This window comes from Pelodiscus sinensis, chromosome 1 (genome assembly GCF_049634645.1).
Source record: "Pelodiscus sinensis isolate JC-2024 chromosome 1, ASM4963464v1, whole genome shotgun sequence".
Lineage (NCBI taxonomy): Eukaryota > Metazoa > Chordata > Testudines > Trionychidae > Pelodiscus > Pelodiscus sinensis.
The window spans coordinates 208451605-208468439 of record NC_134711.1 but is presented as its reverse complement, the minus strand read 5'-3'; the positions used below and the strand labels follow the sequence as shown (position 1 = coordinate 208468439).

The window sequence follows — 16835 nt, the reverse complement described above, 5'->3', positions numbered from 1 at the left end:
CCATCTATACCATTTCTTCTAACATTTATCCTATGCAAAAATCCAACTTGTCCGGATTAAACAATCCTAAAAAGACAGGAGGTGAATGATGTCAAAACTGGTCTTTTCTACCTCTAGCTTCTAGGAACCTATGATTTTCACTGCAAATACTGTTATTGCATCTCAAGATTTGTATCTTCTCCCATAGATACGATGACCATATTTTCTGAACCAAAAATGGGGGCACATTAGCCACATCACCTGACTCCCATTAACCACATCCATGACCCCCGTTAGCCACACCCACCTACCAGGGTCAAGATGGAAAGGACCCCCCCCTCCATGCAACTATACTGCAATTGCATCCCTAGGGTCCCATAACATTGCAGCATTAGGAGTCCAATCTTGATTCAAGATGATGCTCTGGAGTGCTTGGGGGGCTGGGCAGGAAGAACACCCACCCACACCGCCTTGTGGCAGGCTTTTCCCCTTCTTTTTGTTGCTACTGATGTGCCGCTGCCTATTAATCACCAGTGGGGGAGCAGCAATCAGCACCGCTCGGCTCAGCCACCTCCTCCCCCACATGCCAGTCTTGGGAGGGAGAACACGGCGCGGTTCCGCCAGGAGGCCGAGCCTGCTGCTCTGAGCCAGTGGGAGGGGAGGGGAGGGGAGGGCTGGGCAGAGGATGCTCCTACTAATAGCCCTTAGTGGACTGTCCTTCATGAATTTATCTACAGGTTTTACCTCCCGTATCCGGAAGTCCCTGGTCTGGCAAGGGACACGGATGCTCCTGGACCACAGAGCCCAGGAAAAGGGAGGTCTGGAGGCAGGGCAGAGGGGCTTCTGTGACTCAACCGGGAACCCAGTGTGTGAGGGAGGGGAGGGGATGGGCGCAACAGGGGGGAGTTCTGGTTCCTGCAGAGCTCCCTGGCCCCAGAGGCTGTGGAGCTTCAACTGCCGCCTGAGAGCTCTTATCCCAGTAGCAGCCAGGGAGCTCTGGCCCGGGTTGAGGAGCTCCGCCTCAGCTGCACAGCTCTGGTCATGGCACTCCAGCCCCCGCAGCATCTAGAGAGCTCGGGGGAGGGAGGGGGGCTGGGAAAGTAACAGGGGCAGGCTGGAGCCCTAGCCCCATGGTAGCATGAATCATGAGGGGAGGGACCTTCCCTGGTCTAGAAAATGTCCCCATCTGGGACCAGTCAGGTCCCAAGGGTGCCGGACCAGTGAGGTCCAACTTGTAGTTCTTTCTTCAACTCTGCTGCAGTCTTGGCCTTCACAACACCCCTTGGCAAAGAATTAGGGGACCTCCTCCCAAGGGGAGACTCTCCCAGCAAGACAGGGCTGGTGGACCCCTCTGGGCCTACGCTGCCCCGGCATGGGAACCCCCCAGCAAGATTGGGGAGCTGGGGAAAACCTGGGTGGAAAGGTAGCCAGGCCTTCCTGACCTTCTGATACCAGAAGCCACCCGGCTGCAGGAAGCACTCCCAGAACCTGGCCACAGGCCCGATTTTCAGCAGAGCAAGATTGGCTCACGTTGACTCAGTTCCTGGTCCTTGAGCAGCTCCTCTTGGGGGTGTTTTCTGCCAAACACCTTCCCCTGCTCCAGCCCAAGCTTGAGCCTTTCCTTCAGGGTAGGGCTGTGGGGCAGCCAGGCTGCCATGGGAGAAGGGCCAGACTGGGGCAGACACTTCTCGGCTATACCATGGGCTCCAGCCGGGAGCCTCCATCCGTGGCAGAGGGCCACCGAGCTTGGCAGCCACAGACTTCTGGCAGGGACCACGGAGCTCTCTGGTGGCATCACCACCACACACGCTCCCTGCTGGTCACAGCACCAGTGCTAGAAGCAGCCAATCACTTCCAGTATATCATTGGGGGGAGGGGGGAGAAAGGGATCAGCAGCATGCAGACGCTTTTAGCTGCCTTTCAAAACCAGGGGACTTTCCGGGACATTTCACCGGGACAGGACATCTAAATTTGGGATTGTCTTGGAAAATCTGGGGTGGATGGTCAGCATACCCATTGAGGAAAAAGAAAGACAGACAGGACTTTGCTGTCCTAGGGCCTCTGAAAATGCAAAACTGTAGGGGTTGCTGTTTTGTTTTTTAACATAAGGCATTTGTACTTCAAGGGCTTCCAAGCATCTTAAGATAATTTACCTGAAGAACAAGAACAAGAATTTATCATGACAACAGCATTGCTCAGTAGTAAAACAAATGCTGGAACTAGTCTAAAAGGTCGCAACCCAACACACATAAATAACCAACCTATCCACACACACAGCTAACGAGGACATATTTGGAGCCTGGAAGGAAGCCAGAAATGAACTCAGACACATGAAAGGGAACAAAATATAAAGTCACAGTATCACAGTGATAAAGGCGCTGCTTCCCAATCTTTCAGAACTGCATTAGGAGAAAGTCACTGCCACCTGTGCTTCCTGACAATCAATAACAAATACCATACGTCAGTCCCACAGATTCAATTCACTTTCACAATGCACAGTTCAGATGGATGAAACTGTCCAAAGGAAATTGCGATGATTGTCTTCTGTACAGAAGCAGACAAACACCACCAATGCAGATGGTGAGCAATGTTCCTTCTAATCTTTTTTATCCATGTGTGGATTTTTTCCATCCATGTGCAGAATACTTTTTTATGGGCACCAAGGCATGTGCAAATATGCGCACCAGTAGAAACAAAAACCTAGCTATGGACGTTCTGCTAATCAGCTGGGTGGCGTTCAAACCTCTCCTAAGCTGATGCATAAGTGCACTGTTTACAGGAAACACTACCAATGAGTTATATAGGCCTGTGGCACCCCAGCACCAGGAATATAACTGGCCTGGGGCTGGGCTCCAGCAAAACTTGCCCCCTGCTGTCCCCTGGTCCCTGAATCCCCTACCCCCCCAGTGTGTACGCCAGCCCCACCTGCTGCTCAAGGGCAACTTAAAACACTCCTTCTCCCCTGGGCTGCAGTGATGCACGTGTCTGCAGCTGCAGGAAATGAGCAGCAGGAAGCCACTCTAGCCCTGCTGTGCTGCCAGTGAAGGTGGCAGAGGCCCCAGGGGTATTCTAAGTCATCCAGAATTCTAAGATTCTAAGACATCTGGGGTTGGGGGCCAGAGGACAGCATGCAGGGTTGAAGGTGGGCAGCAACATCCAGAGACCCCCCTCCCCACCAGCAACTACCACAGGGGGTGCCCTAGCTAAAAGTGGCACCCCTCAGTCCTTCCCCCCGTACCTCCTTGTGCACCCCACTCTCTCGAGAGCCTACATCCAAACTCCCTCTCAGAACCTGCACCTCTCCTACATCCCAAATCCTCTCACTCCATTCCAGAGCCTGCACCTCAGGCCCCCACTCCTCCTGCACCCAAGCTCACACTCAGAGCCATAGGCAGGTGGGGGTGGGAGAAGAGAGTTTGGGAGAAGGGTGCAGGCTGGGCATTCTGGACACCACAGAAATTTCTGCAAGCCTGCTGCCCCAGGACACCACTTTGTGAACTTATCCCCAAATGGTGAATTCTGCTCTAGGTTCCTGCCTCTCCTCTGCCCCAGCTTGGAGTCTCAGGCAAGGAAACACAAAACAAACAAATTTTGAGTTTAACTCTTACTGGATAAATATAAGTTTAGAATCCTCTATTGAAAATTCCAACAACAAACATTTTATTCCTTAATGCAATTAACCATATGAGATATGCTTCAAAATGGAACTTACTCTCTCAAGAAAAAACAAAGTAAGAGAAAGTAAAAGCTAATTAAAAAAAAAAGACTGTTTTTGTACATTTTATACATTCAATTGCCTCTACAACAACCCAGTGTAGCAGTGGTATTAGTACTGTATTATCAATTACTCAATGCATAATGTATGTGACAAAGATACTAAGGAATCAACAACAGGAAACATTAAAAATAAATATATTTAAGTATCATCCATAAATTCAGCAGTTTCAGGGACACTAACCTAAGGTAAAAAGTGTAATGACTTTTCCCCGAGTTAGGACTATGGAGTCAAAAAGTGGGGCTATTGACTTTTATTTCCAAGGACTAAATGGCAATTAAGAGGCACTGAAGACCAATACCTCTCAAGAATTAATCTATATTTAATTAGGGATGTTTTAAATCGTACCAGAATGCAGCAATTTAAAGGCGACCCTCCAACTACACCAGCCTCCACCGGCCAACTGAGCAGATAACCTTCCTACTGCGGACACTGTTCTGTTCCTCAGTCTGTAGATAACTTCAGACCCTTTGTAGATGATATAGACTTCAGAAGCAGTTTCTGAACAAAATTAGCAAGGCAATGCTCAGTTTTCAGTACTGCTCTTCAAACTTCCTGAGCAATAAAAACCAACAAGAATCAAATAAAATCATGAGCACAATCTCAGAGTCAGATTCAGGAAGCTTTAAGGTAGGCTGCAGAGATGGGAGGGGGGATGCTGGAGGAGGGACAGAGAACCCATACACCACCAAGCATTCAGCCAGAGGGCTGAGACAAAGATATCAAAGGTAACAATGGTTGGAATGCTCTGGCGGCATGCAAGAAGGAAGGAATATATGCTCGCTCTTCTCTAGCAGCCTGCCAGGGAATGTGGGAGCTTTACAATTCTAAGTGATACCTAAATTTCCAAATTTTATATTGATGAGGGAGCCCAGCAAAAAGTTCAAGAACAGACTAGCTGCACCCTCTCCACTAACTCTCTCTTATTGGTTGGATGGGCTTCTCATGATGGTATCTCCCTGCACATCACAGTGAAGTGCTATTTAAGCTTTGCAAAAATGTAACAAAAGCAGAAAAAAGGAACAGAAAATCAGGTGGCTAAGCAGCAGACATAGCTGTCTAAAGCTGTATCTCCACTACACAGCTTTTTAGTGACAAGACGGTGTCGACAGCCCTGCGGTTACAAGTCAGTGCATGTGAACACTGTTTGTCAACCCTGTTGCGGACAAAATACTTCTACTCCCAAAACGTAGCTTGTCCTTTTGTTCACGCTTGCATTTGCCCCCAATGAATGACAAAAGTTTTGTTGAGCAAGTACAAGTTTAGCCATAGCCCCAATAACCTCTTTGGTTTCCTGGCACTTGAACCTAAGTACTTTCAGGTCTCATTTCACACCTGTGATTTAGAACAGTCTCTCTCAACCCTTTTTTTTATATGAAGTACCCCTTTTAAAAAAAAATTATAAGTACCCCAGGACCTACAGTTTTCAGACACACATTTTTTTTCTACCATTGCAACACATTTGTTTAAACAACTTAATCGTAGCAGGGTGGACAATGACATTTTTGGGTGTAAAAAGTGCAAAAATAATAAAGCTCTGTAAAACTTAAAACAAAAATTCAGTTCTCCCCAAATTTCAGTTGTGTTGACGTACCCCCAAAACGTCTCTCGAGTACCCCTGAGGGTACCTGTACCACTGTTTGAGAGAGACTGCCTTAGCATATACATCATCTTTGAAATTCAACAACTGATTTGCAGTATTTAGAGGATTGTCATCTGCTTTAATACAAAGAGGGAGTCAGTGGAGTTTACAAATCTGATAACCAGCGGAGCCCACAGTCACCTCAGGTCCTAAGGCAAGGGGTGGGGAGAAGGTGGCTTCATGCCCCAGAAGGTGTAATGCCAAGGGCATTCCAGATCGCAGTACGCACACCCCCACCCCCCCATCCCCCATTCTTAGAGCCATGCTTTGGTGTTCCAGTGACAATTCAAAGGGGCCTGCTGCCAGAGCTCCAGGTCCCTTTGAATTGCTGGACCACAAGGCAACTGATTCCTTTGTCGTCGTCTCCTCCCCATCAGGCCTGCTGCTAATAATATGTGTAGGTCACCTGGACTATTGACAAGGATAAAGACTGTCTACTGTAGCATATACTTGCTGGTTTTAATTTACCAGTACTGCACCTTTAGGTCACACACACAGTTGCCTTTGTAAATTAAAACCAGCAAGCGTGGGTTTTCACCACTATTTCCTGCTTTCTGCATCTCCACTTGCTATCACTACAATCTAACTGTCTCAGCTGCTGCTGCACTGTCAAGTAGTTTGTTGCACTGAAAGCAAGGTTTGGCAAGGAATTCAATTTTTTTCTTAACTTCCATCTGTTTCCTAGTAACATTTTTTAACACCAAAGAAAGAGGAACAAACATAGTACACATCGCCTGTACAACCCAGAAGTTCAGTGTCCGCACATTTAATTTTTTGCAGACTCAGCACAAACGTTCTACCCCCCAAAATGCACAGGTTAAAAATAGAAGTTCAATCAATTTCCCCTGCCATAGAATTTTAGTCCTCCCTCTCCTTTTTCCCCTCAAAAAATTATTTGTATCTGGAGAATACATGGTACAGGCAGTCCCCGACTTACGCGGATCCGCCTTATGTCGGATCCGCAGTTACGAACGGGGCTGCCCCAGAGTACACGGACTGCGGGACCTCGCGGTCCTGCCGCCCGTGTACTCTGGGGCTTTGCTCTGCGTCTCCCTGGTCTGCAGACCAGGAAGACGCAGAGCAAAGCCACGGAGGGGCTCGGGCAGCGGGGCACCCCAGGCGCGCCTAGGCTGCTCCGCTGCCGGCGTCCTCAGAGGCGCTCCCCGTCTCCCTGGTCTGCTGGTCTCCAGCAGACCAGGGAGACGGGGAGCAAAGCCGCAGAGGACCCAGGCGGCGGGACCGCGGTGCATCTCGGTCCGCCGCCCGAGTCTTCCTGGTCTGCTGGGGTGGGGGGGGGCGCAGCTAGTACGCGCCCCCCCCCCCCCCCCCCCCAGCAGACTAGGCTTTTCTCCGGACGCCTGTGGCAGAGCAGCTGGGGTGCTGTCGGTTGGTCCCGCAGCGCCGCTCTGGGCGCTACTGGTGCAACCCAGCAGCACCCCAGCTGCTCTGGTCCTGATTCAGCCGCTGCTGGTCAGTTTCAGCAGCGGCTGAATCAGGACACCTGGGGCAGAGCAGATGGGGTGCTGCTGGGTTGATCCAGTAGTGCCGAGGAGCGGCGCTACTGGAGCAACCCAGCAGCACCCCAGCTGCTCTGCACCAGGCGTCCCCAAGTCAGCCGCTGCTGAAACTGACCAGCGCTGACTACAGGAAGCCTGAGGCATAGTTGCTCTGCCCCAGGCTTCCTGGAATCAGCTGCTGATCAGTTTCAGCAGCAGCTGACTTGGGGATGCTTGGGGTTCTTAAGTTGATTCTGTATGTAAGTCAGAACTGGCGGTCAGTTTCAGAAGCGGCTGAATCTGGACGCCAGTTCCGACTTACATACAGATTCAACTTAAGAACAAACCTACAGTCCCTATCTTGTACGTAACCCGGGGACTGCCTGTACTGGATGCTGATACAGTTAAGGGAAAACTCTCCATATTTGTATTCATACTTCACCTACCAAATCTGAGAGGCAAGAATCATAAAAGAACATTCTACTTCTCAAACAAATTCTAAAAAAATCAATGTAGTGAATCATTGTTTATAACAGAAGTGAGTTGACAGCAGAATCTGAAATTAGGGCTTGAATGAGGAACAGCTAAAGTATTTTCACACCTATATAGACACTTTTCCCAGACCAAATGTACCCTTGACAACAGTCACAGAAAATTGGAAGAGGGAAAACAATATCTTAAGCAGGGCTCGACAAATTATACAATCTACTCGCCCATGGCGAGTAGATTGTAATCCGGAAGAGCAGGGTTCGGGCGATCTCCGCATGCGCAGATCACCAGACAGCACAACTGGTGAGCGGGGCTCACCGTGGTTCGGTGAGCCCTGATCTTAAGCACCTTCACAGTTGCATCTTTTGCATTGAATTGGTCATATGACGACAAATATGCCCCTATGTATCTGTTTGCTCTCCCCTTATAAAATGTACAGCATTTGTCTTTGATATCTGTTTTGCATGTTTTCAGTATATTTATTCTGCAGGTTCAAGAGCAGGAAGTATCCTTCCTGTAACTTCACAGTGAAAGTCCCTTGATGAAGAAGGCTACTGAAGTTGTAAATACGCTCACCATCAATCACTTTCCTTTCCCCCTTTCTCTCTCACATCTGTTCTTTTTATGCTGTCTTTTCATTAGAACATTCTCTTGCAATATGCATTTATAAATTTTTCTAGTCTCTCTCTCTCTTTCTCTCTCTAGAGATGAAAACTTCATTCTGGTTACAGGTACAGTGAAACCTTTGTTATCCGGTACTCTGTTAACCAGAAAACTTTGTTAACCGGCATTGCCCCCAGCCACAATACTGTCAAATCTTCAGGCGCACAATCTTGGTTTACCATGATTGGCTTAATTTTTTATTTAAGAAGTACTAATCATCTTTAACTTAAAACGGAAATGTGAGACTGACTGCCTCACTCTACAAAACTACAAATATTAAAAATCTGAGTTTTACTATTATTGTCCATTAGTTTTTCCTAGGTTGATGGGGCCCTCAGATAACCGGAATTTTAGATAAGCGGAAAGCCCTAATCCCTGAGCATGTCAGATAACACAGGTTTTACTGTACTTCAAAAAGTACTTCCAGTGCCATCAGCTCTTTGCTCCCATATTGTTTTTAATTTTCTTGTATAATTTCACTCTCCCCCTAAAAATGATTTAATATACAGTATTTATTCCCTTTACCGCCTAATCATCCTTTCTCTCTGTTGACAATGTTCTACCTGCTTCCAACCATGCTTCAGGAATTTTAGTTAATTTTTATGATTTAAGCAATTTTGATTGCTGTAAAATTCCTGATGAGCTGGGATGTTCTCATAGCCTTATTCTCGTATGGCAACCCAATTACAAAAGAGCACATTTTCCATCATAATCCATATTTTAATCCCTCCAATACAATCTACATGTTTAACTACTTCAGAATTTCTCTAAAACATAACCAGAACTGCTCGTTTTCCTCTTGCAACTTAAGTAAATATTTATTCTCGAATGCCGCTCCATTTAAAAAAAAAAAAAAAAAAAAACACTTTCTTGCCCATATGTATTCCAATGATATGCAATCTTTTTTGTATGGCAGACATACTACTACTGTTGTGATCTAGACCTTACAATAAACATAAAAATAATACTACAGAAAAATTAGTTACCAAATAGTTTGCCAGTATTATGGCATCTCTCAGTCAGGAATTGTAGGGAACAGATGGGAACAGAAATCATACCCTGCATTTTGCCTGCAAATGGGAAACTCCAAAGGCCTTAAACCAACCCTTGAGTTAAGTGACTCTTATGCAATATTGTCACAGGTTTCATGGCACCCAATCCATGCAAACACAGGCTGAAATGCTCATCCTACCTCTTCCAGAACTAAACCATGAAAACTTTTCGTGAGGTTCAACATACAACTGGCATTGAACTCCCCTTCAAAGCCTGCAGGGCATGCAACCCTGTTTACCTGTTTCTCATTCTTCCTTGGCACAAAAGAATAGCTACAGTTCCCTGGACCTGAAAAATGTGCATTACTTCCCCTCTTCAAAAATTTAAAACTGAATGTTGACTCAATACAGCTTTGAAACTCACCTATTTTTGTAGTTGTTTATATTGAACACCCTACGACAGCATACCCTGTAAAGGGTGTACTTGTGCGGCCACTCAGAAGAGAATCAGATGCCGCTCAGCTGGTTAGCAGAGTGCCCACAACTAGGTTTTGTTTCTACTTGTGGTGCCCATTAGCACATGCCTCGGTGCACATAAACATTTATTCCACATATGAATGGAAAAGACTAGAAGGAACACTGCCCCACAGTACTGTATTTGCTTTTTTGTGATGCGTGTTATTGTCTCTGCTGCTCTTTGACGGCATACTTCCAGTTCCAAAAGAGGTGTGTGGCTCACTGATCAGTTTGTAACTCTGATGTTCTAATAGATTATAGAGGAATCTGGCAAGCAACCCCTACACTTCAGTTGCCTAACACTTCCCATTATATATGACCTGCAACCTTTATTTGGGAAATTAAACACTACCATGATCTGCAATTAAACCTCAAAAATGTTTGAGGAGAAGGACTTTTGAGAAGCTTTCAAAAAAGTTTGAACACACACACACACACACACACACACACACACACACAGCACGCCAAGCGGCGGCGAGCCCGACTCGCCAGCCATGCGGTTCGGCACGCTGCGCATGCGCGGATTGTGCTGCGCGGCTGTGCCGGCATGTAATCTACTTACCATGGGCGAGTAGATTACACTAATTGTTGAGCCCTGTATGTATGTATGTAAAAAAACACCTCTTTCACAGAACAGTTTCTTCCTCCTTTAACCAAATGTAGACCACTTTACCTACTACCCAGAAAATGACAAGGAACAATATTCAATCCTGTATCAGTAACATTTATATGTTTGAAGTCCACCATGCAGTGTCTGAACAGCTACAAATAGGACCTTTATACCACTGGAAAGGGGAAATTCTCTCAGACTTGAAGAGCTGCAATATCAATTACAAAAATCCCAATATCAGTGTCTAGAAAAGCTAGTCATAATTTATTCTAGTAGTTATGCCTCTATTTCATGCCTACAGAGCGAGGTTCATAGTAACTAATGTCCCAAAATTATCTCGGGATCTGCAAACAAGAAGCTCTAAACCAAAGACACACTGTATAGGCATATGGGTCCCCTCTCACATCTCACAGTGCAAAATAGGTTGGATGCTCTTGTAAGAGGAGGAAATGAAGAGCCCATACACAAACTACTAAGAACTCTTGAAAATATTGTTAAATATAGTATTTCTGCACCATATGTAGCACATACTGGAAATGAAGAAGAAATATGAAATAAAGATTTTACACATATTTGTTTGGAAAAAATCTGCACAACTCACCCATGGCTTCACTATTTGTCAATAACGTGTCTATAGCAAGCACAAACTGATAAAGCCTTTACACCACACCATAATGCACTTTACCTACCTAGAAATACATACAGTGTATAGGAGAGGGAGAGAGGCTTTTATTAATAGCATGAGGCCTGCAAGGAACTAGGGAAGTAAAATCCTGTTTAATCAGTGCATAGGGTTGCCAGGTGTCCAGTATTCACCTGGACAGTCCAGTATTTGCAAGCTCCGTCCGGTAAAAAAAAAAAAAAAAAAAAAACAGGAAATACCAGACATTTTTCCTGTTTCCCTGGGACGGAAGCCCAGCGGGGACAATTTTCCCCTGTCGCATATGGCAGCGGGGGGGGGGGGGGGGGGGCGCGCCGGCCTGGAGTGGGAGCAGAGCGCACATGCCTCTGGCCCATGTGACCAGCAGAGACCCGGGAGCTGGCCACGTGATGCCTCCCTATACACCAGCCATGGCCAACCTGCAGCTCGAAAGTCACATGCGGCTCTTGTCCCCCAGAAGTGCAGCTTGTGAAGCTGCTCCTGTCCCCCTCCCCCCCCCCCCCAACAGCCCCTGCTGATTCCCCTCCCAGCTTCCCTGTGCTTTCCGGGTCAGAGTTGTGGGGTTTTAAAAATGGCACCCAAGATGGCAGCCATCTTAAAGGGGCAGTCTCCTTTTAAATTTGTTTTTTTTTTTTTTTTTGGTGCGCTTAACAGTTTTGGTCTCCCCCTTTCCTCCCCTGTCCCCAACAGAATTTTTTCCCAGTGGGGTTTTTTTTGGGGGGGGGGGGAAGGAGGGAGAGGGTATGTTCTGTATTTTTTGTTAAACCATCTGGCAACCCTATCACTGCATCATTTACATGTTACATTTAACCAGTTATTCAATTAAATGTTGTCGTCCACCCCTCCATGCACAGAGTAAAAGGCCCAGTTGGGCTGGAGTGGCTCCTCTCCTGCAATGTGGGGTGGACAAGGTGGAGAGAGAGGAGGGAGCGGCTGTTCCAGGCTGAACAGGCCTGCTGCACCGTGGGCTGCTTCAGCCAGGCTGGGCTCAGCAGGCAGAGGGCTGCAGGAGCATTGCGCAGTGGGCTTGGCCAGGCTGGAGCAGCTCCCCCCCTCTCCACCCCCACAGGCTGCCAGGTAACCAGTAAGCATCACTCAGGAATGGTGGTGCTTACCGATTAACCTTGGACATCCCTACAAGGAACTGAGTTTTTCAGACCACTGTGCAGCAATAACCTCTGAAGAGCAGAGAATAAGGTGTGTTTATTTGTCTTTGTTTTAATGATATCATAACTAAACTAGACACACACAAATGCATTTGTAATGCATATGATTCAAAAATATAAATAGTAGCATGATAAAAGACTGCTTTTAAATCAAACAATGATAGAAGCTAATAAGTACAATATGCAAGAACTATTTCACTTTGTACTCACTCTTACAAAGTTGTCAGGGAACAAACCTCTTCTGCCTTTGAGCTGTCCTTCCCACCATCCTCCAGCTTCTTTCTTGATATTGGTGATTATGTCACCAACTGTGATTGTCAGCTCATCATCGTGTTGAGCCTTGTAGTCAAACTCCACTATCGCCTCCACTAGAAAAGAAACAACCACATGTTGCAGAGAGTTAGGCAAAAGTATTTATTTTGTTAGGTTGATTAAAGTTTTCATGTCTTCAGAGATGAAAAAGAAAAACCAACACAACCTGATAACAGCTGCTGAGCAACAGGAATAGCATCCGATTAACCTAACGACTTCAAAAACACCGATATGCTGCTGTCACAAGTATTGCTGGGGACAGATCCTTTGAGAAGCCCTTTATGATTGGTTGACAGGCAGCAATTTGTATCCATTTATTTTATTTGATCTTTCATTAACAAAAATAAAATGTGTGTCACTGCACAAGTACCTATTCAGATTTCAGCATTACAAACTGGTATCCATTTCTGGGAAAAGATCATAGCTTTTTTTCATGTTATTTTTATAAATACTTATCTTATTTCAGTACTATTCTGAAATGGTGTTCAAAACCATTCAAAACCAACCCAGTTTGCCAGACAAATCATTGCTTCCCCCAAAAGCACTGATTACATTTTCTGCATGATGCTAAATTTCACTATAACAATCTCTCTGTAAGTAATGCTTGATTCAGAAATGCAAAGCTCAGCCTCGCAATGCTCTGCTATGTGCTTATACTCTTAGGATTTCACTAAGGAGGAAAACTTGATGTTCACTTGCAAGATGTGCCTAAGAAGACATGAAATTCAAATATTACAATTGCACCAAATGTCAGCAAACAAACACAAACTTGTTCCTGCTCCACTACAATCATGCGAGGGAGTATGCCTTATTATTTTCCCAGAAGAATAAAAGTCCCACAAATACAAACCCCTCAGATTCTCACATTATAAATACAAATATTTGTAATCTAGGCCGTGTCTCTCTCTCTCTCTCTCTCAGGCCTAGGGAATTCATAATGGCAGTAATAAGCTCTATTAGAAATGGGGAAAGTTTCTCCCTCCACTCCCTGAAACATTACTGAGCTCTACCCTCGGTCAGTGTGGAATTGAGATCCACAGTAAATTTCCTGGCACTTTGTCCAATCTTATTTTAAAAACCTCAGCTTTCACCACTTCCCTCAGGAAATACAACCATAATCTAATATATCACCATCAGCAGGACTCACCGAACCGCGGCGAGCCCTGCTTGCCAGCCGCGCTGTCCAGCAATTTGCACATGCGCAAATCACCCGAACCCGGCTCTTCCAGGTTGCAGTCTACTCACCACGTGCGAGTAGACTGCATTATTTGTTCAGCCCTGACCATCAGGAAGTTTTTGTAATTTTACTTTGGTAAACTCATCCCATTACTTCTTGTTAGAGCCTCTTGCATCACTCCACTACATTTCTCTAGTAGGGAATGGACAAATCTTTTTTCTCTAAATACAGTAAAACTCCAATAGTCCAACATCCAGCTGTCCGGCACTCCTGATAGTCCGGCATCAACTGGAACCCGGAATTGCTCAGGTCAGCCGCTCTCATGGCTGGGCCGCTGTGAGCTGTATGTGCACTCACAGCCCGCGCTGTTCCATTCACGGTCTCCAGTGCACACAGCATCCAGCCTAAACATACTAGCAGCTGGCCACTGACCACAGGCAGCTGCTTCAGGACCCGGACATAAGGTTGGGGGAGAAAGGGGATTAGGTGACAGCAGGGAGGGGAGGTGTTTGGCTCTGGGGAAGGGGAGGGGAGAGGGATTGGGTCACGCACGGCGTCCCGGACAGCTCATTGAAAAGCCGGCCGCTCAGCACGTGCGCCCCAGCGCCTGAAGGGAGACGCATGGCTGTACCGGCAGCTCCAGGACCCGAGCATAAAATGGGGAGGGGGATTGGGTTGGGAATATGCCTCCTTATAGTACCTCCTGGTACTCCGGCATATCCGATAATCCGGCACCACCTAGGTCCCAAAGGTGCCAGATTGTTGGAAGTCTACTGTATCTTAATATTTGATTTACCATGGCAATATATTTTTTTTAAAAAAGCCAATATCAGAGGCAAGCCATATAGAAAGAAATAATTTTTCTGCTACTAGTAAGACAATACTCAATGGTAGAGGGAAATTTTCGTTTGTTTTTGGCGCGCTATAATAGCATTCAATACATTCTTATCTCTAGAGGCTTTTCTACCAGATATCAAAAGAAGAGGGGATGTCAGAAATGCATTCAAGAAGCCACATCTCCTTTGATGGGAAATCATACTCCAAGGACATTCTGTTGAACATTTACCCCTTAAGAAGTTGAAGCAGCAGGAACAGAAACACCTACATGAATTTCCTTTCCGTACAGACAACTCTCATGATCTCTTACACAGCATACAGAGTGAACTGTCAAGGAGTATGGCAACTGACACAGATAAAAGGAATATATACTATTATACTAGTAATCGTGTATTACTGCTCCCTGCTGGAAGCCATTTTACCGTGACACTATCCTCAGATGGCCTTTTCGAGAAAAAGGGAAGTCAGTTCATCCCTCCAAGAGCTACCTGAAGAGGCCATCCAAGAGCACCAGCTACTTGCAGAACAAACAAGAACTGGTCCTCCATCATCTAGAAAGGCTAGAAGCAGGCAAAAGTCAATCAGGGCTCAGCAGGGGGCAATACCTTGCTGTTACTGGCTGCTTCTTTCAGGAGCCAGGTCTGGGTAAAGTTGGGACAGGGAGGAGGAAAGTCTCCTGTCTTAACCCAAGAAACCCAGCTTGATCAGGGGCCATACTCTGACCGCACCTCTTTTTAACTGCACCACTGAAGAAGTGTTAATTGAGATTACAAAATGTAAAGCCCAGGTGGCCATCTTGAGCTAAATATCAATTACAGATGTAAAATGAAGGTGAGCAAACCCCCACTGGCTCAGAAAAGATGGCAACACCACCACAGATTGTGAGATGATCCCAATAACATTCCACCTAACCTATAAAGAGATCGAACATTATATTAAACTAGGCTGGGTAAGAGACTATTGTTTCTCTTCCCCAACTCAAAGAAGTGTGATGCACATATACACACACGGAGAGGTGTCTCTACTTAAGTACACATATTGCCTAATATTTTCTAGTTTCTTAATTCAACCCACACACCTAGAGTTACATTAACACAAAGAGATATCATTTAGCTGTTGCTAGATGATAGGGTTGCTTTTGGTCAAGAGCTAAAGGCCACAAAACATCTTAAATTTGTGAACGTCCTGGAGACCTTTAATCAAAACAAAAAACAGTTTCTCACACTAATAAAGATTTCCAGTCCTACCAAGATTCAGACATCACAGCCTTTTACCACAGTAAATACTCATAAAGAGCAAGAAACCATTTTAATGTATAACAGTGAATTTGTCAAACAAAATAATGCTCCTTCTGCACCAGAGACTGAAATCTAGAGTAGGGATGTAATCAAGGCAGGCTTTAGACTGATTCGGCTGATTCCCTGGAATGGGGCCCAGCGCCTAAGGGGGCTGCGCGCAGCGCATGCGCAGTGTCCCCCCGGATGCGCAGCGCATGCACAGGCTCCCAAGCATGCGGGGCCCCGCCCCCGGAATCAGGCCCCGCGCTTGTTAAAGCCAGCCCTGGAGGTAATAGTATTGTGAATTAACCAATTAACCAATAAGCAAAAGCTTATAGGTTAATGCTATAGACTACATGCATTTCCCTCTCCCCGCCAGTACATTTTTAGGAGGCTGGCCAACAGCCTGGCTCAGTCCTGGCTTGCATCATGTCTGGGACCTACCCCCTGCTGTGGCTCTGAATTGAAAATGTATTAGGAGCCAAGCGGGCAGGCAGCCTGCCTCCGTCCTGGCACACGCTGGGTCCGGGACCTACACCCATTTCAGCTCTGCATTTCAAAGCATATTAAGAGCCAGGCAGGCAGGCAGCCTAGCTCAGTTCTGGCTTGCACCGAGTCCAAGAGCTCCAACACCGCCTCGACAAGGACTGCTGCCCCTCTCTCAGAAGCAGCAGCACAAGGCAACAGGAAGCCATTCTGCGAGGGGAGCTGGTTTTTAAACTGGCTCCCCTCATGGACCAGCTCCCACCAGTCACCCCATGCTGCTGCCTCTGATACAGTGGCTGCCGGCCCCACCCCTGGGGACTATCGAATAGTCGACTAACTGATAAAATGCCATGAGGTTACTCGACTATTCAATTAACCAATATTTAACATCCCTAATCTAGAGGACAGTTCTGTTCAATGGATAGTTAGCATTTGTTCATCAGCTTTGGTCCACCTGAGAGACCACAAATGGAGTGTCCCATCACTAGCCTTCAGAGGGAACCATTAAGATAAATTCCCTCTCAGTCGTGGCACCTTTTCAGGGATCTGGGAAGAAAGATCTGTTGGTGAGAACCTCTGGCCCGTCTATGGGGACCACAAAACAAATGAGACACAGACACAGAGACCACTACCACCACATAGGCCATAAAGGGCCCACTTCCTATAAAATATACAACAAGACTGATAGTGTGAGAGGAAGTTCAACACCACTTGTTACAAGAAATTTACTTTCATTGAAAGCTTGAATCAGACACCT

General features: G+C 46.3%; 2 protein-coding genes across 6 annotated transcripts in view; both read right to left on the bottom strand.

Moving 5' to 3' along the window:
* SH3KBP1 (SH3 domain containing kinase binding protein 1) overlaps positions 1-16835 on the bottom strand; it is a 328394-nt gene that overhangs the window by 285992 nt on the left and 25567 nt on the right. For 3 of the 5 annotated variants that reach the window (XM_075913646.1, XM_075913587.1, XM_075913595.1), the window contains exon 2: positions 12200-12357. In XM_075913646.1, the coding sequence (XP_075769761.1) occupies positions 12200-12357 (158 nt within the window). Of the gene's footprint in view, positions 1-12199; positions 12358-16835 lie in introns of those variants that run through there. The other 2 variants (XM_075913614.1, XM_075913630.1) reach the window with 1 other exon arrangement.
* The window catches only part of BCLAF3 (BCLAF1 and THRAP3 family member 3), a 121866-nt gene continuing 117229 nt past the window's right edge, over positions 12199-16835 (bottom strand). The window contains exon 12 of the mRNA XM_075913554.1: positions 12199-12357. Within this exon, the coding sequence (XP_075769669.1) occupies positions 12346-12357 (12 nt within the window). The 3' untranslated portion in view covers positions 12199-12345. The remainder of the gene's footprint in view (positions 12358-16835) is intronic.